This window comes from Abramis brama (genome assembly GCF_963993115.1).
Source record: "Abramis brama genome assembly, chromosome: 15".
NCBI lineage: Eukaryota > Metazoa > Chordata > Actinopteri > Cypriniformes > Leuciscidae > Abramis > Abramis brama.
In genome coordinates this window covers 39007931-39033147 of record NC_139977.1, presented here as the reverse complement: position 1 = coordinate 39033147, position 25217 = coordinate 39007931, and the positions used below count along the sequence as shown (strand labels likewise).

The 25217-nt window shown below is 43.5% G+C and overlaps 2 protein-coding genes across 3 annotated transcripts in view; one reads left to right on the top strand and one right to left on the bottom strand.

The window, feature by feature from the left end:
• Positions 1-22224, top strand: part of ppef2b (protein phosphatase with EF-hand domain 2b) — a 28315-nt gene extending 6091 nt beyond the window's left edge. The window contains exons 12-15 of the mRNA XM_084137094.1: positions 3684-3790; positions 4082-4245; positions 4873-4960; positions 20980-22224. Of these exons, the coding sequence (XP_083993220.1) occupies positions 3684-3790; positions 4082-4245; positions 4873-4960; positions 20980-21188 (568 nt within the window). The 3' untranslated portion in view covers positions 21189-22224. The remainder of the gene's footprint in view (positions 1-3683; positions 3791-4081; positions 4246-4872; positions 4961-20979) is intronic.
• nup54 (nucleoporin 54) overlaps positions 21252-25217 on the bottom strand; it is a 23622-nt gene continuing 19656 nt past the window's right edge. For both annotated transcript variants that reach the window (XM_084137095.1, XM_084137096.1), the window contains one exon: positions 21252-21661. In XM_084137095.1, coding sequence (XP_083993221.1) covers positions 21533-21661 — 129 coding nt within the window. In that variant the 3' untranslated portion in view covers positions 21252-21532. The remainder of the gene's footprint in view (positions 21662-25217) is intronic.

The following is a 25217-nucleotide window of genomic DNA, read 5'->3' as shown; positions in this document are numbered from 1 at the left end:
GGCATTTTGTAAGCACTGCAAGGCAAAATGTTTAGATGTTTTGTCACTATGGCAGAGGACCATTGAAATATCCCTCATGTCCACCTTTCAGTCTTAGCCCAGTCCTTCATTGACAGTGGTTACTGTACTGTTCTTTGTCTAGCTAACAGAATACAATTGTGTATAAAACTGAAAAAAGAAATAGGATTTTAGGGTAAGAGTAGCCTCCAAGGTTTGACATCACACATTGCACTCATACTGCCAAGGAAATTGTAACCATTATCATTCACACACATAAAGTAACTTCCATACATCAGAGTAAAAAGAAAATGTATACAGCATAATATACTGTAATATAAACACAAACAAAAAACAATGGAAATTATATGCAGCCTTAGGGTTAGGGTTAGGGTTAGGGTTAGCTAACCCTAGCTAAGGTTAGCTAACCCTTAGGCTAACCCTAACCCTAACCCTCACTGACCTGGGAATAATATTATATGGTATATAATATATATATATATATATATATATATATATATATATATATATATACATACATATATATATGGTATTCATGGTACTATGTTCTTGACTAATTTTGACAATTGAATAGACTATTGTGCATGTGATGACTTATACAATGAAATGACGCTGACATGTTTTGGAGTGAACAACCATTAGACTGAGAATCAACAATCAGTTTAGATCAACAAGATCTATTCACTTGGAAATTGTGCTAAATGTAGGCTACCTGTACTTAATCATTTGCACAGATGTACTGAGACATTGAGACATGTACTTAGACATTTGCAATTTGATGAAATGAATGAGAAATTCAATTCTGTTGTGAACAATTACTAAGTGGTTTGGAGGTTTGTCCATGTTGTTTTGAGAATGTCATTTCTGTTTCAAGAAATGAGCCAAACCAATGGAGAAAAACTGTAAGACAACCAAGGTTGTTCAAAGTGATGTACATCAATAGTAAAAAAGAATAATAAGAGAGTCCAAAGAAATGAGCAATACAATAAAAATTAAAGAAACAACAAAGAAAAAACATCTATGATTGTGCAATCGAGTCTAAAACATCAGTGCGCTCAGAGGTAAAAGAAGAGAGTAATTCATCCCCACACAAACTCATAAGCGGCTCTCGCTGTCCTCATTCAAAGAGTGATCAGAAAACCCTATATCAATGATTTCAAAGTCACAAACAGTCAAACCACAGGAAAAGACTAGGTGTGTACATGTTCATGCGTCATGTGCGTCGGCTGAACGAATCAATGAGATTAAAAAAAATCTCTTGTCAGTAAATCAGATGGGCAATAGACATGAATATTAAAATCCCCAAGGATCAAGAGTCCATCATACTTCGTCATAATTCCTCCCAGAAAATCAGTGAATTCAGTAATGAAGTGGCTGATACACCCCCACACAGTCAACACCGGAATATGTACATCAGTCTCCATCACCAACACCTCGAAACTGGAGAAATTGTCAAATTTCATACTCCGACAGACAAATTGCCTTTTAAAAACCTCCACAGACAATCTCTGTAAAGGACTGAGATCACCCACATTTTTTCAAGTCTCTGTTATAAAATAAAAAATCCAAGCAGTGTGTGGTGATGAAGTCATGCACGATAAAAGTCTTATTTACCACCGATCTCGGGTTAATCAAGGACATCTTTGCTGAAATCTGTTCATGGGCCACCTGTGATACAAGACACAGCGGATGAAGATTTACAAAGTTCACCGGCAGAGATGAGGCAGAAACACCTGGGAAGGAGGAGAGTCTGACTTCCGTCTGGCGGAGAAGCTTGTCTGTGACATCACTTCCTCCCCGGAGCATGTGGAATGACCGGCGTAGACTCTCCGGTCTCGAGAACTCGAGTGGTCGAACTTGATTCTCTTAAATCCTGTTTAATCCATTTCTCGACAGAGTTTAGAATAAAGAGAAGCATTTGCTTGTCGTAAACTAGTAGAGTTTAGAGAAATATGTTGAAAAACACAAACGACCAGCTGCAGACGGCAGGACACACACACACTGACGAGCCTGTTCCACCACAACGGCCTTCATAGCTGAACTCTAAACACAAATCTTGTGCAGTTCAGTCTGAAATGTTTAGTTTTCTTAAATGATGTTTTATTAACAGAGTTCAGGAGGAGCACGTTCAGATAATTAACACTTACACGAGTGGAGAGCATTCAGTTAATCAACGATAAGAGATATATATACCTTACCTCTGTTTGTTGACATGTTATCAGTATCTTGGCTCGTCGTTTTGCTACTACTAAGCCAATCTTCGTCGCCCCCATCGAGACTTTCAAATTCTTCCCCGTCTTCCTCCTACCGTTTGGCCGTCCAGACGATTCCACCAATCGGGAAGTGGACAGTAGTAGGATTGAGGCAAGCACTGGATAATTCTGACGTGCAGTTCTCACGGAAAATGAACAAAGCGGAACTGTACGATCTCTACGTTATCTTACAATCAGCCAACCTCTCCCCTCAGCCTCTCAGTCCTATCCTCCCGCTGGTCATAACACGTTCCCTTTTCAGTGGCCTCCAGCTCCAGTAGCCCAAACAAGCTCTGTCTCCGCTCGCAGCACAAGCCCACATATCCCATTTTCATCCTTCCTTTCCTTCCTATCCTCCAACAAATGTTCCCGTCCAAGCCCCAGAGAGTGATCCAGGCGTGAGGCCGCTGCCGACATTCCCAGCCTCGGCTCATATCACTTCCAGCTCTCTCCTACAGTCTAAATCACAATACTCTCTCTTCACAGCAACACCAAGGCCTGTCCCGTCCAACAACCCAAAACCATTTCAGACCTATCAGTACTCGACAGTGAAACAATCGCATACTTAATCAAACAAAGCAAAACAGACCAAGCTAAAAAAGGTTATTCTATTTATATTTTCAATCTCTCGTCTCCAGTCCAACCATACCAGACCGTTCTTGCATACATCCAATTCAGAATTCACAGGCTAAATCTCCTTTTGAACCTCTTTTTATAGACGACTCCAACAAACCCGTCACATGCTTTTGGTTCCAAAACCACTTCAAATCCGTCCTCCAGCAATCAGGCATCTCCGCGCAATTTTCCAGTCACTCTTTCCGCATCGTGGCAGAAACCAAAAAGGCCACATCAAAAAAGCCCATCAAACCCTCATTGGCTAAACAATAGCGTGAGTCTTGATCTCCCATCAGACACTGCGAGAACTCTCAGGTTGAGCATCAATGCTTTACTCCCATCCGCCCACAAGGCTTACCCATCCGGTGAGTCTTGATCTCCCGTCGGACGCCGCGAGAGCCTCCCGGCCGGGCGTTTCACGTTTCTTTTAACCTGCAACCAGCCGACCCTCTCACCCTAACCCAAGCTGGTCCCGGCGAAGGCAACACGAGCCCGAAGGCTAAATCCTCCGCTCCCGGTCAAACATCCAAGCTTCTTCTCGAAACGCCAACCTCCTTTTATTTGGGGGGGGGGGGGGGTGTCTTTAGTCTGGCTGTCCTCTGCTCTTTAGCTTTTTGGGGGAGTGCTCTGGGTTAGGGCCAAATCCCGAGCTCGGAGCCCCCCCCCCCCGGACAGCACGCTAGATACGCATAAAGCTTTACTCCCTCTAATTATATGTAAGTGTGAACTTGTGAATTATTGTATCAGATTAGTGGGATAATGTGATTGTAAAACTTTATTGTGTGTGTGTGTGTTTAGTGTGGGACGAACAGAACGTTCTGCATTACAGGCTCTGAGGATGCAGCTGTTCACACACACATCTGCCCTGATTCGAGAATTTCAGGAATACGACCCACAGTGTACAGGTACTACACACACACTCACACTCACACACTCTACACACACAGGGCAAGAGCAGGTCATGTTGCAACAGCTTCTTACACACCCTGCATGTGTGTGTGTATGTGTGTGTGTGTGAGAAACAGAGTGTCTGTGTGTTCATCATCATCATCATCAGCTGTTCTTCTGTCGTCAGGTGTGTGTGTTCTTCTGTCGTCAGGTGTGTGTGTGTTCTTCTGTCCTCAGGTGTGTGTGTTCTTCTGTCCTCAGGTGTGTGTGTTCTGTGCTCAGGTGTGTGTGTGTTCTTCTGTCCTCAGGTGTGATCTCTGTTAAGCACTGGGCCGAGGCCGTGGAGAAGGTGCTGCGGCTCAGTCTGCCCTGGAGGGTTCTGCGGGCTCAGCTGGTGACCAGCACACAGGATGGGATGCTCAACTACCAGCACTGGCTCAACCAGCTGTCCGTCATCCAGACACACACTGAGGCGAGTGGAGAGAGAGAGAGAGAGAGAGAGAGGGGGAGGGAGGGAGAGAGGGAGGGAGGGAGGGAGAGAGAGAGAGAGAGAGAGAGAGAGAGGGGGAGAGAGGGAGGGAGGGGGAGAGAGAGAGAGAGAGAGAGAGGAGGAGAGAGGGAGGGAGGGAGAGAGAGAGAGAGAGAGAGAGAGGGGGAGAGAGGGAGGGAGGGAGAGAGAGAGAGAGAGAGAGAGAGAGAGGGGGAGAGAGGGAGGGAGGGAGAGAGAGAGAGAGAGGGGGAGAGAGGGAGGGAGAGAGAGAGAGAGAGAGAGGGGGAGAGAGGGAGGGAGGGAGAGAGAGAGAGAGAGAGAGAGAGAGAGAGGGGGAGAGAGGGAGGGAGGGGGAGAGAGGGAGAGAGAGAGAGGGAGAGGGGGGAGAGAGAGAGAGAGAGGGGGAGAGAGGGAGGGAGGGAGAGAGAGAGAGAGAGAGAGAGAGAGAGAGAGAGGGGGAGAGGCTCTTCTGCTCAACAAGGCTGTTTATACTTGATCAAAAAGAGTTAAAATAGCAATAATGTGTAATGGCTGCAAAGAACAAAAGCCACTTTAGTGATGAACTCGACTAGCTCAGTAAAGATGTGTGTGTTTGATTTTTTTTGTCAGATTGCGAACACAGGTCTACTGGAGACGCTGTACAAACATCACTCGAACCTGGAAAGCATCTTCAGAATGATCGACACGGACCATTCAGGTGATCAGATGATCGCTTATAACCCGGATCTAACTGAGTCTAAAAGAGTTTGAGTGTAATACAAGTGTGTGTTCATCAGGTCTGAGTGTAATCAGTGTGTGTTCATCAGGTCTGAGTGTAGAGTGTGAGTTCATCAGGTCTGAGTGTAATCAGTGTGTGTTCATCAGGTCTGAGTGTAATCAGTGTGTGTTCATCAGGTCTGAGTGTAATCAGTGTGTGTTCATCAGGTCTGAGTGTAATCTGAGTGTGTGTTCATCAGGTCTGAGTGTAATCAGTGTGTGTTCATCAGGTCTGAGTCTAATCAGTGTGTGTTCATCAGGTCTGAGTGTAATCAGTGTGTGTTCATCAGGTCTGAGTGTAATCTGAGTGTGTGTTCATCAGGTCTGAGTGTAATCAGTGTGTGTTCATCAGGTCTGAGTGTAATCTGAGTGTGTGTTCATCAGGTCTGAGTGTAATCAGTGTGTGTTCATCAGGTCTGAGTGTAATCTGAGTGGGTGTTCATCAGGTCTGAGTGTAATCTGAGAGTGTGTTCATCAGGTCTGAGTGTAATCAGTGTGTGTTCATCAGGTCTGAGTGTAATCTGAGTGTGTGTTCATCAGGTCTGAGTGTAATCAGTGTGTGTTCATCAGGTCTGAGTGTAATCTGAGTGTGTGTTCATCAGGTCTGAGTGTAATCTGAGTGTGTGTTCATCAGGTCTGAGTGTAATCAGTGTGTGTTCATCAGGTCTGAGTGTAATCAGTGTGTGTTCATCAGGTCTGAGTGTAATCAGTGTGTGTTCATCAGGTCTGAGTGTAATCTGAGTGTGTGTTCATCAGGTCTGAGTGTAATCAGTGTGTGTTCATCAGGTCTGAGTGTAATCTGAGTGTGTGTTCATCAGGTCTGAGTGTAATCTGAGTGTGTGTTCATCAGGTCTGAGTGTAATCAGTGTGTGTTCATCAGGTCTGAGTGTAATCTGAGTGTGTGTTCATCAGGTCTGAGTGTAATCAGTGTGTGTTCATCAGGTCTGAGTGTAATCTGAGTGTGTGTTCATCAGGTCTGAGTGTAATCTGAGTGTGTGTTCATCAGGTCTGAGTGTAATCGGAGTGTGTGTTTATCAGGTCTGAGTGTAATCAGTGTGTGTTCATCAGGTCTGAGTGTAATCAGTGTGTGTTCATCAGGTCTGAGTGTAATCGGAGTGTGTGTTCATCAGGTCTGAGTGTAATCTGAGTGTGTGTTCATCAGGTCTGAGTGTAATCAGTGTGTGTTCATCAGGTCTGAGTGTAATCTGAGTGTGTGTTCATCAGGTCTGAGTGTAATCGGAGTGTGTGTTCATCAGGTCTGAGTGTAATCAGTGTGTGTTCATCAGGTCTGAGTGTAATCTGAGTGTGTGTTCATCAGGTCTGAGTGTAATCAGTGTGTGTTCATCAGGTCTGAGTGTGTGTTCATCAGGTCTGAGTGTAATCTGAGTGTGTGTTCATCAGGTCTGAGTGTAATCTGAGTGTGTGTTCATCAGGTCTGAGTGTAATCTGAGTGTGTGTTCATCAGGTCTGAGTGTAATCGGAGTGTGTGTTCATCAGGTCTGAGTGTAATCAGTGTGTGTTCATCAGGTCTGAGTGTAATCAGTGTGTGTTCATCAGGTCTGAGTGTAATCGGAGTGTGTGTTCATCAGGTCTGAGTGTAATCTGAGTGTGTGTTCATCAGGTCTGAGTGTAATCAGTGTGTGTTCATCAGGTCTGAGTGTAATCTGAGTGTGTGTTCATCAGGTCTGAGTGTAATCGGAGTGTGTGTTCATCAGGTCTGAGTGTGTTCATCAGGTCTGAGTGTAATCTGAGTGTGTTCATCAGGTCTGAATGTAATCAGTGTGTGTTCATCAGGTCTGAGTGTAGAGTGTGTGTTCATCAGGTCTGAGTGTAATCTGAGTGTGTTCATCAGGTCTGAATGTAATCAGTGTGTGTTCATCAGGTCTGAGTGTAGAGTGTGTGTTCATCAGGTCGGAGTGTAATCTGAGTGCGTGTTCATCAGGTCTGAGTGTAATCTGAGTGCGTGTTCATCTGGGGCCGTATGTATAAAGCCACTCAGAGTAAAATTTTAGTCTCAATTCTGTCAAAATTCTAAGAATGACGTAATTTTACTTTTATTCCTAGACTTAAGAATAAGTGTGATTCATAAAAGTTCCTAAGTGTCAAGACTAGGTCTCAGCTCCTAAATTATTTAAGAGAGCTGAAGAGGTCTCCTAACCTAGTTAGGAGTAACAAGATGGCAGCAGAGAGGAGGATGCCACGCACTTTTCAATGAAAATATGATGTATTGGAGTTACAGTAAATGATGACGGAGTTGATTTTAAAGCAATGAAATGAAAGGAAAGTAATAATTACATTGTTGCTGACTGGAAAAAAGCAGCAGTACACCCAGTGATGACTTGAGCTCATCATTCCACAGTAAGCAGGGTCTTAATAGCACTATTGTGGCACTGACCACACCAAACACATTAGTGGCTAAAAGTGATGTGCAGAGTTTTTTTATTGTTTTTTTATGACCCTACAAGTTTGCTTAAACCATCAAAATATAAGGAAAATAAAACTTAGTGAAGATATTTATCTGACAAAATTATTTCAAGTCAAGTCACTTTTTACAGTACAGATTGTTTCAAAGCAGCTTTACAGTGATAACAGGAAAATAATGCAACAAATTTAGTTTGGGCTGTACAGCATCTCTAGAAGAACATAGTGTCATTGTGCAGCTTAAGTTAGTTCAATGATTATTAATTTCCATTGTAAAAGATCATTAGTTATCTAATTAGTTCATTATACAGCCGCTCTGAGAAAACAGTGATGTCATTGTTCAGCTCAGTTCAGTTCTCAGACAATGGTGTCAATCCAGGCAGATCAATAATATTGATGAAAAAAGGGCAAACTACAGCTACAGGTTTTTTAAAAAAAACTAAAAATCTCACAGGAGAAGAAAAAAATCATACATTGTCTGCAACATAGTCAGTTAATTAATATTTAATTGTCCTCTCTTGTTCATTTGTTTGACAGCCTTGGCTAAAAATGTTGTCTGTACAGTTTGACATGTTTCATTGTGTTGTCACAAATAAACAATTGACTCCAAGCACAACTACACAATACGCGTACAAAATCTTTAACACATTTTTAATACTATTTGAATAAAGGGTGAGTGTCAATTTTCCTTGGCCTCACTTTTGGCCAATACTATATGGCAGTTCTTTGACTTTCCAATTGATCTTCAAATCTCGCAATAAAATAAAGCCACTTTATTGAGTATTTCGGGCTTTCCTGAGTTGTTGGATCCATTGATGGAACTCATGTTTGCATAATTGCTCCAACTGTAAATGAGGAGACACGCATCAATAGAAAAGGGTTTCCACAGCATAAATACTAATTTGTGATAATTTTGCACAATGCACTGCAAAGCATTTTTTTTAAATAAATTTAAATATTAAAGCTTCAGTGTCTTAATTAAATTATTTTATTATAATTACATTAAATGATTGGTGTCATGCTGCAGTGACCTCATCCTTGCAGGCTCACTATTGGCTGATTCAGTGGTTGAGGGTGGCCATTTTGGGTTGACGTCATTGTAGTCCTTAGTTTACAACACTTAAGTCCCACTTCAGTCAGCACTTAAGAATCAGTCTTATACTTTACTGAAAGTTGCTTTTAACTGCTTTATAAAAGTCTCCTACTCTTAGAAAAGTCCTACTCTTTACTAAGTATTTTCTGACACTTAAGTCAAAGTTTAAGACTATTCTTAAGAGCATTTCTTAGAAATTTTATACATACGGGCCCTGGTCTGAATGTAATCAGTGTGTGTTCATCAGGTCTGAGTGTAATCTGAGTGTGTGTTCATCAGGTCTGAGTGTAATCAGTGTGTGTTCATCAGGTCTGAGTGTAATCTGAGTGTGTGTTCATCAGGTCTGAATGTAATCAGTGTGTGTTCATCAGGTCTGAGTGTAATCTGAGTGTGTGTTCATCAGGTCTGAGTGTAATCTGAGTGTGTTCATCAGGTCTGAGTGTAATCTGAGTGTGTGTTCATCAGGTCTGAGTGTAATCTGAGTGTGTTCATCAGGTCTGAGTGTAATCTGAGTGTGTGTTCATCAGGTCTGAGTGTAATCTAAGTGTGTTCATCAGGTCTGAATGTAATCAGTGTGTGTTCATCAGGTCTGAGTGTGTTCATCAGGTCTGAGTGTAATACGAGAGTGTGTTCATCAGGTCTGAGTGTAATCTGAGTGTGTGTTCATCAGGTCTGAGTGTAATCTGAGTGTGTGTTCATCAGGTCTGAGTGTAATCTAAGTGTGTTCATCAGGTCTGAATGTAATCAGTGTGTGTTCATCAGGTCTGAGTGTGTTCATCAGGTCTGAGTGTAATCTGAGTGTGTGTTCATCAGGTCTGAGTGTAATCTGAGTGTGTTCATCAGGTCTGAGTGTAATCTGAGTGTGTGTTCATCAGGTCTGAGTGTAATCTAAGTGTGTTCATCAGGTCTGAATGTAATCAGTGTGTGTTCATCAGGTCTGAGTGTGTTCATCAGGTCTGAGTGTAATACGAGAGTGTGTTCATCAGGTCTGAGTGTAATCTGAGTGTGTGTTCATCAGGTCTGAGTGTAATCTGAGTGTGTGTTCATCAGGTCTGAGTGTAATCTGAGTGTGTGTTCATCAAGTCTGAGTGTAATCTGAGTGTGTTCATCAGGTCTGAGTGTAATCTGAGTGTGTTCATCAGTCTGAATGTAATCTGAGAGTGTGTTCATCAGGTCTGAGTGTAATCTGAGAGTGTGTTCATCAGGTCTGAGTGTAATCTGAGTGTGTTCATCAGTCTGAGTGTAATCTGAGAGTGTGTTCATCAGGTCTGAGTGTAATCTGAGAGTGTGTTCGTCAGGTCTGAGTGTAATCTGAGAGTGTGTTCGTCAGGTCTGAGTGTAATCTGAGTGTGTTCATCAGGTCTGAGTGTAATCTGAGTGTGTTCATCAGTCTGAGTGTAATCTGAGAGTGTGTTCATCAGGTCTGAGTGTAATACGAGTGTGTGTTCATCAGGTCTGAGTGTAATCTGAGAGTGTGTTCGTCAGGTCTGAGTGTAATCTGAGAGTGTGTTCGTCAGGTCTGAGTGTAATACGAGTGTGCGTTCCTCAGGTCTGAGTGTAATCTGAGAGTGTGTTCATCAGGTCTGAGTGTAATCTGAGAGTGTGTTCGTCAGGTCTGAGTGTAATACGAGTGTGCGTCCATCAGGTCTGAGTGTAATCTGAGAGTGTGTTCATCAGGTCTGAGTGTAATCTGAGAGTGTGTTCATCAGGTCTGAGTGTAATCTGAGTGTGTGTTCATCAGGTCTGAGTGTAATCAGTGTGTGTTCATCAGGTCTGAGTGTAATACGAGTGTGTGTTCATCAGGTCTGAGTGTAATCTGAGTGTGTGTTCATCAGGTCTGAGTGTAATCTGAGTGTGTTCATCAGGTCTGAGTGTAATCGGAGTGTGTGTTCATCAGGTCTGAGTGTACTCGGAGTGTGTGTTCATCAGGTCTGAGTGTAATCAGTGTGTGTTCATCAGGTCTGAGTGTAATCAGTGTGTGTTCATCAGGTCTGAGTGTAATCTGAGTGTGTGTTCATCAGGTCTGAGTGTAATATGAGTGTGTGTTCATCAGGTCTGAGTGTAATCTGAGTGTGTTCATCAGGTCTGAGTGTAATCTGAGTGTGTGTTCATCAGGTCTGAGTGTAATCAGTGTGTGTTCATCAGGTCTGAGTGTAATCTGAGTGTGTGTTCATCAGGTCTGAGTGTAATCAGTGTGTGTTCATCAGGTCTGAGTGTAATCTGAGTGTGTGTTCATCAGGTCTGAGTGTAATATGAGTGTGTGTTCATCAGGTCTGAGTGTAATCGTCAGGTCTGAGTGTACGAGTGTGTGTTCATCAGGTCTGAGTGTAATCTGAGTGTGTGTTCATCAGGTCTGAGTGTAATATGAGTGTGTGTACATCAGGTCTGAGTGTAATCTGAGTGTGTTCATCAGGTCTGAGTGTAATCAGTGTGTGTTCATCAGGTCTGAGTGTAATCTGAGTGTGTGTTCATCAGGTCTGAGTGTAATCGTCAGGTCTGAGTGTAATCTGAGAGTGTGTACATCAGGTCTGAGTGTAATCTGAGTGTGTGTTCATCAGGTCTGAGTGTAATCTGAGTGTGTGTTCATCAGGTCTGAGTGTAATCAGTGTGTGTTCATCAGGTCTGAGTGTAATACGAGTGTGTGTTCATCAGGTCTGAGTGTAATCGGAGTGTGTGTTCATCAGGTCTGAGTGTAATCGGAGTGTGTGTTCATCAGGTCTGAGTGTAATCTGAGTGTGTTCATCAGGTCTGAGTGTAATACGAGTGTGTGTTCATCAGGTCTGAGTGTAATCGGAGTGTGTGTACATCAGGTCTGAGTGTAATCTGAGTGTGTGTTCATCAGGTCTGAGTGTAATCTGAGTGTGTGTTCATCAGGTCTGAGTGTAATCAGTGTGTGTTCATCAGGTCTGAGTGTAATACGAGTGTGTGTTCATCAGGTCTGAGTGTAATCGGAGTGTGTGTTCATCAGGTCTGAGTGTAATCGGAGTGTGTGTTCATCAGGTCTGAGTGTAATCTGAGTGTGTGTTCATCAGGTCTGAGTGTAATCGGAGTGTGTGTTCATCAGGTCCGAGTGTACTCGGAGTGTGTGTTCATCAGGTCTGAGTGTAATCAGTGTGTGTTCATCAGGTCTGAGTGTAATCAGTGTGTGTTCATCAGGTCTGAGTGTAATCTGAGTGTGTGTTCATCAGGTCTGAGTGTAATCTGAGTGTGTGTTCATCAGGTCTGAGTGTAATCGGAGTGTGTGTTCATCAGGTCCGAGTGTACTCGGAGTGTGTGTTCATCAGGTCTGAGTGTAATCAGTGTGTGTTCATCAGGTCTGAGTGTAATCAGTGTGTGTTCATCAGGTCTGAGTGTAATCTGAGTGTGTGTTCATCAGGTCTGAGTGTAATATGAGTGTGTGTTCATCAGGTCTGAGTGTAATCTGAGTGTGTTCATCAGGTCTGAGTGTAATCAGTGTGTGTTCATCAGGTCTGAGTGTAATCTGAGTGTGTGTTCATCAGGTCTGAGTGTAATATGAGTGTGTGTTCATCAGGTCTGAGTGTAATCGTCAGGTCTGAGTGTACGAGTGTGTGTTCATCAGGTCTGAGTGTAATCTGAGTGTGTGTTCATCAGGACTGAGTGTAATATGAGTGTGTGTACATCAGGTCTGAGTGTAATCTGAGTGTGTTCATCAGGTCTGAGTGTAATCAGTGTGTGTTCATCAGGTCTGAGTGTAATCTGAGTGTGTGTTCATCAGGTCTGAGTGTAATCGTCAGGTCTGAGTGTAATCTGAGAGTGTGTTCATCAGGTCTGAGTGTAATCTGAGTGTGTTCATCAGGTCTGAGTGTAATCTGAGTGTGTGTTCATCAGGTCTGAGTGTAATCTGAGTGTGTGTTCATCAGGTCTGAGTGTAATCTGAGTGTGTGTTCATCAGGTCTGAGTGTAATCTGAGTGTGTGTTCATCAGGTCTGAGTGTAATCTGAGTGTGTTCATCAGGTCTGAGTGTAATCGTCAGGTCTGAGTGTAATCTGAGAGTGTGTTCATCAGGTCTGAGTGTAATCTGAGTGTGTTCATCAGGTCTGAGTGTAATCTGAGTGTGTGTTCATCAGGTCTGAGTGTAATCTGAGTGGGTGTTCATCAGGTCTGAGTGTAGAGTGTGTGTTCGTCAGGTCTGAGTGTGTGTTCATCAGGTCTGAGTGTAGAGTGTGTGGTCGTAAGGTCTGAGTGTAGAGTGTGTGTTCATCAGGTCTGAGTGTAATCTGAGTGTGTGTTCATCAGGTCTGAGTGTAATCTGAGTGTGTGTTCAGGTCTGAGTGTAGAGTGTGTGTTCATCAGGTCTGAGTGTAGAGTGTGTGGTCGTCAGGTCTGAGTGTAGAGTGTGTGTTCATCAGGTCTGAGTGTAATCTGAGAGTGTGTTCATCTGGTCTGAGTGTAATCTGAGTGTGTGTTCGTCAGGTCTGAGTGTAATCTGAGTGTGTTCATCAGGTCTGAGTGTAATCTGAGTGTGTGTTCATCAGGTCTGAGTGTAATCTGAGTGTGTTCATCAGGTCTGAGTGTAATCAGTGTGTGTTCATCAGGTCTGAGTGTAATCTGAGTGTGTGTTCATCAGGTCTGAGTGTAATCTGAGTGTGTTCATCAGGTCTGAGTGTAATCTGAGTGTGTGTTCATCAGGTCTGAGTGTAATCTGAGTGTGTTCATCAGGTCTGAGTGTAATCGTCAGGTCTGAGTGTAATCTGAGAGTGTGTTCATCAGGTCTGAGTGTAATCTGAGTGTGTTCATCAGGTCTGAGTGTAATCTGAGTGTGTGTTCATCAGGTCTGAGTGTAATCTGAGTGTGTTCATCAGGTCTGAGTGTAATCTGAGTGTGTGTTCATCAGGTCTGAGTGTAATCTGAGTGTGTTCATCAGGTCTGAGTGTAATCGTCAGGTTTGAGTGTAATCTGAGAGTGTGTTCATCAGGTCTGAGTGTAATCTGAGTGTGTTCATCAGGTCTGAGTGTAATCTGAGTGTGTGTTCATCAGGTCTGAGTGTAATCTGAGTGGGTGTTCATCAGGTCTGAGTGTAGAGTGTGTGTTCGTCAGGTCTGAGTGTGTGTTCATCAGGTCTGAGTGTAGAGTGTGTGGTCGTCAGGTCTGAGTGTAGAGTGTGTGTTCATCAGGTCTGAGTGTAATCTGAGTGTGTGTTCATCAGGTCTGAGTGTAATCTGAGTGTGTGTTCAGGTCTGAGTGTAGAGTGTGTGGTCGTCAGGTCTGAGTGTAGAGTGTGTGTTCATCAGGTCTGAGTGTAATCTGAGTGTGTGTTCATCAGGTCTGAGTGTAATCTGAGTGTGTGTTCAGGTCTGAGTGTAGAGTGTGTGTTCATCAGGTCTGAGTGTAGAGTGTGTGGTCGTCAGGTCTGAGTGTAGAGTGTGTGTTCATCAGGTCTGAGTGTAATCTGAGAGTGTGTTCATCTGGTCTGAGTGTAATCTGAGTGTGTGTTCGTCAGGTCTGAGTGTAATCTGAGTGTGTTCATCAGGTCTGAGTGTAATCTGAGTGTGTGTTCATCAGGTCTGAGTGTAATCTGAGTGTGTTCATCAGGTCTGAGTGTAATCAGTGTGTGTTCATCAGGTCTGAGTGTAATCTGAGTGTGTGTTCATCAGGTCTGAGTGTAATCTGAGTGTGTTCATCAGGTCTGAGTGTAATCTGAGTGTGTGTTCATCAGGTCTGAGTGTAATCTGAGTGTGTTCATCAGGTCTGAGTGTAATCGTCAGGTCTGAGTGTAATCTGAGAGTGTGTTCATCAGGTCTGAGTGTAATCTGAGAGTGTGTTCATCTGGTCTGAGTGTAATCTGAGTGTGTGTTCGTCAGGTCTGAGTGTAATCTGAGTGTGTTCATCAGGTCTGAGTGTAATCTGAGTGTGTGTTCATCAGGTCTGAGTGTAATCTGAGTGTGTTCATCAGGTCTGAGTGTAATCAGTGTGTGTTCATCAGGTCTGAGTGTAATCTGAGTGTGTGTTCATCAGGTCTGAGTGTAATCTGAGTGTGTTCATCAGGTCTGAGTGTAATCTGAGTGTGTGTTCATCAGGTCTGAGTGTAATCTGAGTGTGTTCATCAGGTCTGAGTGTAATCGTCAGGTCTGAGTGTAATCTGAGAGTGTGTTCATCAGGTCTGAGTGTAATCTGAGTGTGTTCATCAGGTCTGAGTGTAATCTGAGTGTGTGTTCATCAGGTCTGAGTGTAATCTGAGTGGGTGTTCATCAGGTCTGAGTGTAGAGTGTGTGTTCGTCAGGTCTGAGTGTGTGTTCATCAGGTCTGAGTGTAGAGTGTGTGGTCGTCAGGTCTGAGTGTAGAGTGTGTGTTCATCAGGTCTGAGTGTAATTTGAGTGTGTGTTCATCAGGTCTGAGTGTAATCTGAGTGTGTGTTCAGGTCTGAGTGTAGAGTGTGTGTTCATCAGGTCTGAGTGTAGAGTGTGTGGTCGTCAGGTCTGAGTGTAGAGTGTGTGTTCATCAGGTCTGAGTGTAATCTGAGAGTGTGTTCATCTGGTCTGAGTGTAATCTGAGTGTGTGTTCGTCAGGTCTGAGTGTAATCTGAGAGTGTGTTCATCTGGTCTGAGTGTAATCTGAGTGTGTTCATCAGGTCTGAGTGTAATCTGAGTGTGTGTTCATCAGGTCTGAGTGTAATCTAAGTGTGTTCATCAGGTCTGAATGTAATCAGTGTGTGTTCATCAGGTCTGAGTGTGTTCATCAGGTCTGAGTGTAATACGAGAGTGTGTTCATCAGGTCTGAGTGTAATCTGAGTGTGTGTTCATCAGGTCTGAGTGTAATCTGAGTGTGTGTTCATCAGGTCTGAGTGTAATCTGAGTGTGTGTTCATCAAGTCTGAGTGTAATCTGAGTGTGTTCATCAGGTCTGAGTGTAATCTGAGTGTGTTCATCAGTCTGAATGTAATCTGAGAGTGTGTTCATCAGGTCTGAGTGTAATCTGAGTGTGTTCATCAGTCTGAGTGTAATCTGAGAGTGTGTTCATCAGGTCTGAGTGTAATCTGAGAGTGTGTTCGTCAGGTCTGAGTGTAATCTGAGAGTGTGTTCATCAGGTCTGAGTGTAATCTGAGTGTGTTCATCAGGTCTGAGTGTAATCTGAGTGTGTTCATCAGTCTGAGTGTAATCTGAGAGTGTGTTCATCAGGTCTGAGTGTAATACGAGTGTGTGTTCATCAGGTCTGAGTGTAATCTGAGAGTGTGTTCATCAGGTCTGAGTGTAATCTGAGAGTGTGTTCGTCAGGTCTGAGTGTAATACGAGTGTGCGTTCATCAGGTCTGAGTGTAATCTGAGAGTGTGTTCATCAGGTCTGAGTGTAATCTGAGAGTGTGTTCGTCAGGTCTGAGTGTAATACGAGTGTGCGTTCATCAGGTCTGAGTGTAATCTGAGAGTGTGTTCATCAGGTCTGAGTGTAATCTGAGAGTGTGTTCATCAGGTCTGAGTGTAATCTGAGTGTGTGTTCATCAGGTCTGAGTGTAATCAGTGTGTGTTCATCAGGTCTGAGTGTAATACGAGTGTGTGTTCATCAGGTCTGAGTGTAATCTGAGTGTGTGTTCATCAGGTCTGAGTGTAATCTGAGTGTGTTCATCAGGTCTGAGTGTAATCGGAGTGTGTGTTCATCAGGTCTGAGTGTACTCGGAGTGTGTGTTCATCAGGTCTGAGTGTAATCAGTGTGTGTTCATCAGGTCTGAGTGTAATCAGTGTGTGTTCATCAGGTCTGAGTGTAATCTGAGTGTGTGTTCATCAGGTCTGAGTGTAATATGAGTGTGTGTTCATCAGGTCTGAGTGTAATCTGAGTGTGTTCATCAGGTCTGAGTGTAATCTGAGTGTGTGTTCATCAGGTCTGAGTGTAATCAGTGTGTGTTCATCAGGTCTGAGTGTAATCTGAGTGTGTGTTCATCAGGTCTGAGTGTAATCAGTGTGTGTTCATCAGGTCTGAGTGTAATCTGAGTGTGTGTTCATCAGGTCTGAGTGTAATATGAGTGTGTGTTCATCAGGTCTGAGTGTAATCGTCAGGTCTGAGTGTACGAGTGTGTGTTCATCAGGTCTGAGTGTAATCTGAGTGTGTGTTCATCAGGTCTGAGTGTAATATGAGTGTGTGTACATCAGGTCTGAGTGTAATCTGAGTGTGTTCATCAGGTCTGAGTGTAATCAGTGTGTGTTCATCAGGTCTGAGTGTAATCTGAGTGTGTGTTCATCAGGTCTGAGTGTAATCGTCAGGTCTGAGTGTAATCTGAGAGTGTGTACATCAGGTCTGAGTGTAATCTGAGTGTGTGTTCATCAGGTCTGAGTGTAATCTGAGTGTGTGTTCATCAGGTCTGAGTGTAATCAGTGTGTGTTCATCAGGTCTGAGTGTAATACGAGTGTGTGTTCATCAGGTCTGAGTGTAATCGGAGTGTGTGTTCATCAGGTCTGAGTGTAATCGGAGTGTGTGTTCATCAGGTCTGAGTGTAATCTGAGTGTGTTCATCAGGTCTGAGTGTAATACGAGTGTGTGTTCATCAGGTCTGAGTGTAATCGGAGTGTGTGTACATCAGGTCTGAGTGTAATCTGAGTGTGTGTTCATCAGGTCTGAGTGTAATCTGAGTGTGTGTTCATCAGGTCTGAGTGTAATCAGTGTGTGTTCATCAGGTCTGAGTGTAATACGAGTGTGTGTTCATCAGGTCTGAGTGTAATCGGAGTGTGTGTTCATCAGGTCTGAGTGTAATCGGAGTGTGTGTTCATCAGGTCTGAGTGTAATCTGAGTGTGTTCATCAGGTCTGAGTGTAATCGGAGTGTGTGTTCATCAGGTCCGAGTGTACTCGGAGTGTGTGTTCATCAGGTCTGAGTGTAATCAGTGTGTGTTCATCAGGTCTGAGTGTAATCAGTGTGTGTTCATCAGGTCTGAGTGTAATCTGAGTGTGTGTTCATCAGGTCTGAGTGTAATATGAGTGTGTGTTCATCAGGTCTGAGTGTAATCTGAGTGTGTTCATCAGGTCTGAGTGTAATCAGTGTGTGTTCATCAGGTCTGAGTGTAATCTGAGTGTGTGTTCATCAGGTCTGAGTGTAATATGAGTGTGTGTTCATCAGGTCTGAGTGTAATCGTCAGGTCTGAGTGTACGAGTGTGTGTTCATCAGGTCTGAGTGTAATCTGAGTGTGTGTTCATCAGGACTGAGTGTAATATGAGTGTGTGTACATCAGGTCTGAGTGTAATCTGAGTGTGTTCATCAGGTCTGAGTGTAATCAGTGTGTGTTCATCAGGTCTGAGTGTAATCTGAGTGTGTGTTCATCAGGTCTGAGTGTAATCGTCAGGTCTGAGTGTAATCTGAGAGTGTGTTCATCAGGTCTGAGTGTAATCTGAGTGTGTTCATCAGGTCTGAGTGTAATCGTCAGGTCTGAGTGTAATCTGAGTGTGTTCATCAGGTCTGAGTGTAATCTGAGTGTGTGTTCATCAGGTCTGAGTGTAATCTGAGTGTGTGTTCATCAGGTCTGAGTGTAATCTGAGTGTGTTCATCAGGTCTGAGTGTAATCTGAGTGTGTGTTCATCAGGTCTGAGTGTAATCTGAGTGTGTTCATCAGGTCTGAGTGTAATCGTCAGGTCTGAGTGTAATCTGAGAGTGTGTTCATCAGGTCTGAGTGTAATCTGAGTGTGTTCATCAGGTCTGAGTGTAATCTGAGTGTGTGTTCATCAGGTCTGAGTGTAATCTGAGTGGGTGTTCATCAGGTCTGAGTGTAGAGTGTGTGTTCGTCAGGTCTGAGTGTGTGTTCATCAGGTCTGAGTGTAGAGTGTGTGGTCGTCAGGTCTGAGTGTAGAGTGTGTGTTCATCAGGTCTGAGTGTAATCTGAGTGTGTGTTCATCAGGTCTGAGTGTAATCTGAGTGTGTGTTCAGGTCTGAGTGTAGAGTGTGTGTTCATCAGGTCTGAGTGTAGAGTGTGTGGTCGTCAGGTCTGAGTGTAGAGTGTGTGTTCATCAGGTCTGAGTGTAATCTGAGAGTGTGTTCATCTGGTCTGAGTGTAATCTGAGTGTGTGTTCGTCAGGTCTGAGTGTAATCTGAGTGTGTTCATCAGGTCTGAGTGTAATCTGAGTGTGTGTTCATCAGGTCTGAGTGTAATCTGAGTGTGTTCATCAGGTCTGAGTGTAATCAGTGTGTGTTCATCAGGTCTGAGTGTAATCTGAGTGTGTGTTCATCAGGTCTGAGTGTAATCTGAGTGTGTTCATCAGGTCTGAGTGTAATCTGAGTGTGTGTTCATCAGGTCTGAGTGTAATCTGAGTGTGTTCATCAGGTCTGAGTGTAATCGTCAGGTCTGAGTGTAATCTGAGAGTGTGTTCATCAGGTCTGAGTGTAATCTGAGTGTGTTCATCAGGTCTGAGTGTAATCTGAGTGTGTGTTCATCAGGTCTGAGTGTAATCTGAGTGTGTTCATCAGGTCTGAGTGTAATCTGAGTGTGTGTTCATCAGGTCTGAGTGTAATCTGAGTGTGTTCATCAGGTCTGAGTGTAATCGTCAGGTCTGAGTGTAATCTGAGAGTGTGTTCATCAGGTCTGAGTGTAATCTGAGTGTGTTCATCAGGTCTGAGTGTAATCTGAGTGTGTGTTCATCAGGTCTGAGTGTAATCTGAGTGGGTGTTCATCAGGTCTGAGTGTAGAGTGTGTGTTCGTCAGGTCTGAGTGTGTGTTCATCAGGTCTGAGTGTAGAGTGTGTGGTCGTCAGGTCTGAGTGTAGAGTGTGTGTTCATCAGGTCTGAGTGTAATCTGAGTGTGTGTTCATCAGGTCTGAGTGTAATCTGAGTGTGTGTTCAGGTCTGAGTGTAGAGTGTGTGTTCATCAGGTCTGAGTGTAGAGTGTGTGGTCGTCAGGTCTGAGTGTAGAGTGTGTGTTCATCAGGTCTGAGTGTAATCTGAGAGTGTGTTCATCTGGTCTGAGTGTAATCTGAGTGTGTGTTCGTCAGGTCTGAGTGTAATCTGAGTGTGTTCATCAGGTCTGAGTGTAATCTGAGTGTGTGTTCATCAGGTCTGAGTGTAATCTGAGTGTGTTCATCAGGTCTGAGTGTAATCAGTGTGTGTTCATCAGGTCTGAGTGTAATCTGAGTGTGTGTTCATCAGGTCTGAGTGTAATCTGAGTGTGTTCATCAGGTCTGAGTGTAATCTGAGTGTGTGTTCATCAGGTCTGAGTGTAATCTGAGTGTGTTCATCAGGTCTGAGTGTAATCGTCAGGTCTGAGTGTAATCTGAGAGTGTGTTCATCAGGTCTGAGTGTAATCTGAGTGTGTTCATCAGGTCTGAGTGTAATCTGAGTGTGTGTTCATCAGGTCTGAGTGTAATCTGAGTGGGTGTTCATCAGGTCTGAGTGTAGAGTGTGTGTTCGTCAGGTCTGAGTGTGTGTTCATCAGGTCTGAGTGTAGAGTGTGTGGTCGTCAGGTCTGAGTGTAGAGTGTGTGTTCATCAGGTCTGAGTGTAATCTGAGTGTGTGTTCATCAGGTCTGAGTGTAATCTGAGTGTGTGTTCATCAGGTCTGAGTGTAATCTGAGTGTGTTCATCAGGTCTGAGTGTAATCGTCAGGTCTGAGTGTAATCTGAGAGTGTGTTCATCAGGTCTGAGTGTAATCTGAGTGTGTTCATCAGGTCTGAGTGTAATCTGAGTGTGTGTTCATCAGGTCTGAGTGTAATCTGAGTGGGTGTTCATCAGGTCTGAGTGTAGAGTGTGTGTTCGTCAGGTCTGAGTGTGTGTTCATCAGGTCTGAGTGTAGAGTGTGTGGTCGTCAGGTCTGAGTGTAGAGTGTGTGTTCATCAGGTCTGAGTGTAATCTGAGTGTGTGTTCATCAGGTCTGAGTGTAATCTGAGTGTGTGTTCAGGTCTGAGTGTAGAGTGTGTGTTCATCAGGTCTGAGTGTAATCTGAGAGTGTGTTCATCTGGTCTGAGTGTAATCTGAGTGTGTGTTCGTCAGGTCTGAGTGTAATCTGAGAGTGTGTTCATCTGGTCTGAGTGTAATCTGAGAGTGTGTTTATCAGGTCTGAGTGTAATCTGAGAGTGTGTTCATCTGGTCTGAGTGTAATCTGAGAGTGTTCATCTGGTCTGAGTGTAATCTGAGAGTGTGTTCATCTGGTCTGAGTGTAATCTGAGAGTGTTCATCTGGTCTGAGTGTAATCTGAGAGTGTGTTCATCTGGTCTGAGTGTAATCTGAGAGTGTGTTCATCTGGTCTGAGTGTAATCTGAGTGTGTGTTCATCAGGTCTGAGTGTAATCTGAGTGTGTGTTCATCAGGTCTGAGTGTAATACGAGTGTGTTCATCAGGTCTGAGTGTAATCTGAGAGTGTGTTCATCTGGTCTGAGTGTAATCTGAGTGTGTGTTCATCAGGTCTGAGTGTAATCTGAGTGTGTGTTCATCAGGTCTGAGTGTAATCTGAGTGTGTGTTCATCAGGTCTGAGTGTAATCTGAGTGTGTGTTCATCAGGTCTGAGTGTAATACGAGTGTGTGTTCGTCAGGTCTGATCTCGCTGGAGGAGTTCCACCAGACCTGGAGGCTGCTGAGTTCTCACCTGCAGACGGTCATCAGTGATGAAGCCATCGCAGAGCTGGCCGACAGCATCGACTTCAACAAGGACGGCAGCATCGACATCAACGAGTTCATGGAGGCGTTCCGGCTGGTGGAGCAGTGCAGAGGCGTGGAGGAAGATGAGCCGGCGCCCGAGTGAGAGCGGAAGACACGGATCGACCTTTATAACCGTCATGCTCATTAAATCATCAACACGTGAAACTCATAGTGAAACTTTATTAATCATTATAGACAGTAAAATAGTCCAGCTGATTGAAGGAAACATTCACACGCAAATGAGCAAAATGAGCAGCTGCAACACAGATATCAGCGTTACTGAGGGGTCTCGGTTCAGCCTCGGTTCGGTTCAGTCTCAGTTCGGTCTCGGTTCGGTCTCGGTTCAGTCTCGGTTCGGTCTCGCTTCGGTCTCGGTTCAGTCTCGGTTCAGTCTCGGTTCAGTCTCAGTTCAGTCTCGGTTCGGTTCAGTCTCAGTTCAGTCTCAGTTCAGCTGAGTTTGCTGCTGCGCCCGTGAACGCTGTCCTGAAGCCCGTCCTCCACCGTCCTGATGTCGTCCAGGTCGTCTTTGATGACACTGATCAGGTGACTCAAGCCCTCCTGCTGATGCTTCAGGTGCTGAAAGATAAAGTGATGACAGTTGTGTTTCAGATAAAGCTGCTCATCTCCACAGTCATTCATGTATGAGGGACGGGTTATGGCTAATGCATTAGCTGGAGCGGCCTGAAAACATGCACTTATATGATGGACAGATGCACTTTTATGGACTTCCAAACACAAACAGTCATTCACTGCCATTATAAAGCTTGGAAAAGCCAGGATATTTTTTAATATAACTCGATTGTGTTCGTCTGACAGAAGAATGTCATATACACCTAGGATGGGGAGAGGGAGAGTAAATCATGGGCTAATTTTCATTTTTGGGGGAACTATCCCTTTAAAGAGCAAAAATAGATATAAGTAATCGAGCGCTGTGGTCGTGACGTCAGAACCCGAGAGGATGAATGTTTTTAGGAGTAAAATGCAGATGATATATGAACAACCCTTCAGAATATAGTTATGAATGAAACTAATGTTTGGTGTGTGTAAAGAGATTTCTGACTCAAACTCACCGCCTGTAAAGACTGAAATCTACAGACGCTAATAGATAGAGTACAATAAAATAAACACTCTAATGTGTATTTTGGATGTTTTCTTTACACTAGCCTGAAAGAAGCGGCAACATAGAGCTTTTTTTGTCACTCACACACACTCTCACTTACACACACACACACTCACTCACTCACTCACTCACCTCACACTCACACTCACACTCACACACACACACTCTCTCTCACACACTCACACACTCACACACACACTCACACACACACTCTCACACACACTCTCACACACACTCTCACACACACTCTCACACACACTCTCACACACACTCTCACACACACTCTCACACACACTCTCACACACACTCTCACACACACTCTCACACACACTCTCACACACACTCTCACACACACTCTCACACACACTCTCACACACACTCTCACACACACACTCTCTCACACACTCTCTCTCACTCACACACTCTCTCTCACTCACACACTCTCTCTCACTCACACACTCTCTCTCACACACACACTCTCTCTCACACACTCTCTCTCACACACTCTCTCTCACACACTCTCTCTCACACACTCTCTCTCACACACTCTCTCTCACACACTCTCTCTCACACACTCTCTCTCACACTCTCACTCACACACTCTCACTCACTCACTCACTCACTCACACACACACACACACACACACACACACTCTCTCACTCTCACACACACTCACTCACTCACTCACACTCACTCTCACACACTCTCTCTCTCTCTCTCACTCACTCTCACTCACACTCTCACTCACACTTACTCTCACACACTCTCACTCACCTCACACTCACACACACACACTCTCTCACTCACTCTCACTCACACACACTCTCTCTCTCACTCTCACACACACACTCTCTCTCTCTCTCACTCTCACACACTCTCTCTCACTCTCACACTCACTCTCACACACACACTCTCACTCACTCTCACTCACTCACTCACTCACTCACTCACTCACTCACTCACTCACTCACTCACTCACTCACTCACTCACTCACTCTCAAGTCAAGTCAAGTTTATTTATATAGCGCTTTTCACAATACAGATTGTATCAAAGCAGCTTCACAGTATTAAATTAAAATAATACATCAATGCTTGTTTCTAGTGGAAAATGTCCACGTTTGGTAATGCTGATCAATAGTATTGTTGATTGATTAATTAAATTAAATATCCCAAATATCCCCAACTGAGCAAGCCAAAGGCAACAGTGGCAAGGAACCGAAAAACTCCATCAGGTGACCTAATGGAGAAAAAAAAAAAAAAACCTTGGGAGAACCCAGGCTCAGTCGGGGGCCAGTTCTCCTCTGGCGTTTATGAACTAGAGGTTGGATTTAACTGTAAGATTAAAAGTATTATATGAATGCCTGGCTGAAGAGATGAGTCTTTAATCTAGTTTTAAACTGGGAGAGCGAGTCTGAGCAACGAACAGTATCAGGAAGACTATTCCAGAGTTTTGGAGCTAAATGTGAAAATGCTCTCCCTCCTTTGGTGGATCTGGATATCCTAGGTATGACCAAAAGCCTCGAATTTAGTGATCTTAAAGAGCACGATGGATTATAGGGCGATAGAAGATCCGTTAAATAGACTGGAGCTAAGCCATTTAGGGCTTTATAAGTCAGTAGCAATACCTTGTAATTAATACGGAACTTTATAGGTAACCAATGTTGTGATGATAAAATTGGTGTTATATGATCATATTTTCTTGATCTAGTAAGAACTCTAGCGGCGGCATTTTGGACTAACTGTAGCTTGTTTATTGAGGATGCAGGACAACCGGCTAATAAAGCATTACATCTAGTCTCAAGGTCATGAATGCATGAACTAATGTTTCTGCATCAGAAACTGATAGCATGTTACGTAGCTTAGCAATGTTTCTAAGGTGGAAAAAGGCTGTTCTTGTAACATATGAAATATGATTTTCAAAAGACAGGTTGCAGTCTAGTATAACACCCAGGTCTTTTACTGTAGAGGATAAAGTAACAGGACATCCTACTATGTTAAAGTTGTAGTGTGAGAGGTTTTGTGGGCGGTTTTTTAAACCGATGATTAGTACCTCTGTCTTATCTGGATTTAATAAAAGAAAATTGTGCGTCATCCAATCTTTTATATCTTTAACACACTCTGTCAAATTGGATAATTTAGCGTTTTCATCTGGCCGTGATGAAATATAGATTTGAGTGTCATCAGCATAACAATGAAAACTAATTCCATGTTTCCTTATAATATTTCCAAGTGGCAGCATATATCTTGAGAATAACAGAGGGCCTAACACAGATCCCTGCGGCACTCCATAGTTTACTGGAATTATGATCGATTTTTCTCCATTTAAATAGACAAAATGGTAGCGGTCAGATAAGTATGATCTGAACCAGCTTAATGCTTGTCCTTGAACACCAGTATAATTTTGTAGTCGATCTAAGAGTATTGTGTGATCTATAGTATCGAACGCAGCACTAAGATCAAGTAAAACTAGTATTGAGATACAGCCTTGGTCAGATGCTAAAAGTAAGTCATTTGTAATTTTAACGAGTGCAGTTTCAGTGCTGTGATGCGGTCTGAATCCAGACTGAAACTTTTCATAGATGTCATTTTCTTGCAAGAAAGAGCCCAGTTGAGCGGACACCACTTTTTCTAGTATTTTAGACATAAAAGGAAGATTTGAAATGGGTCTATAATTTGCTAGATTATGCGGGTCTAATTGTGGTTTCTTAATGAGAGGTTTTATAACTGCCAGTTTAAATGTTCTTGGAACATGACCTAAGGATAAAGATGAGTTAATAATATTGAGGAGAGGCTCTTCCACTATAGGTAACACTTCTTTCAGTAGTTTAGTTGGTATAGGATCTAATAAACATGTTGTTGTTTTAGATGAAATGATAAGTTTATTTAACTCTTTTTGTTCTATAGTTGTAAAGCACTGTAATTGTTCTTGCGTCGTGATAATTGAGGCTGAATTATAAGGCGCGATTGAGGATTGAACGTTTACAATTGTGGTTCTGATGTTTTCTATTTTC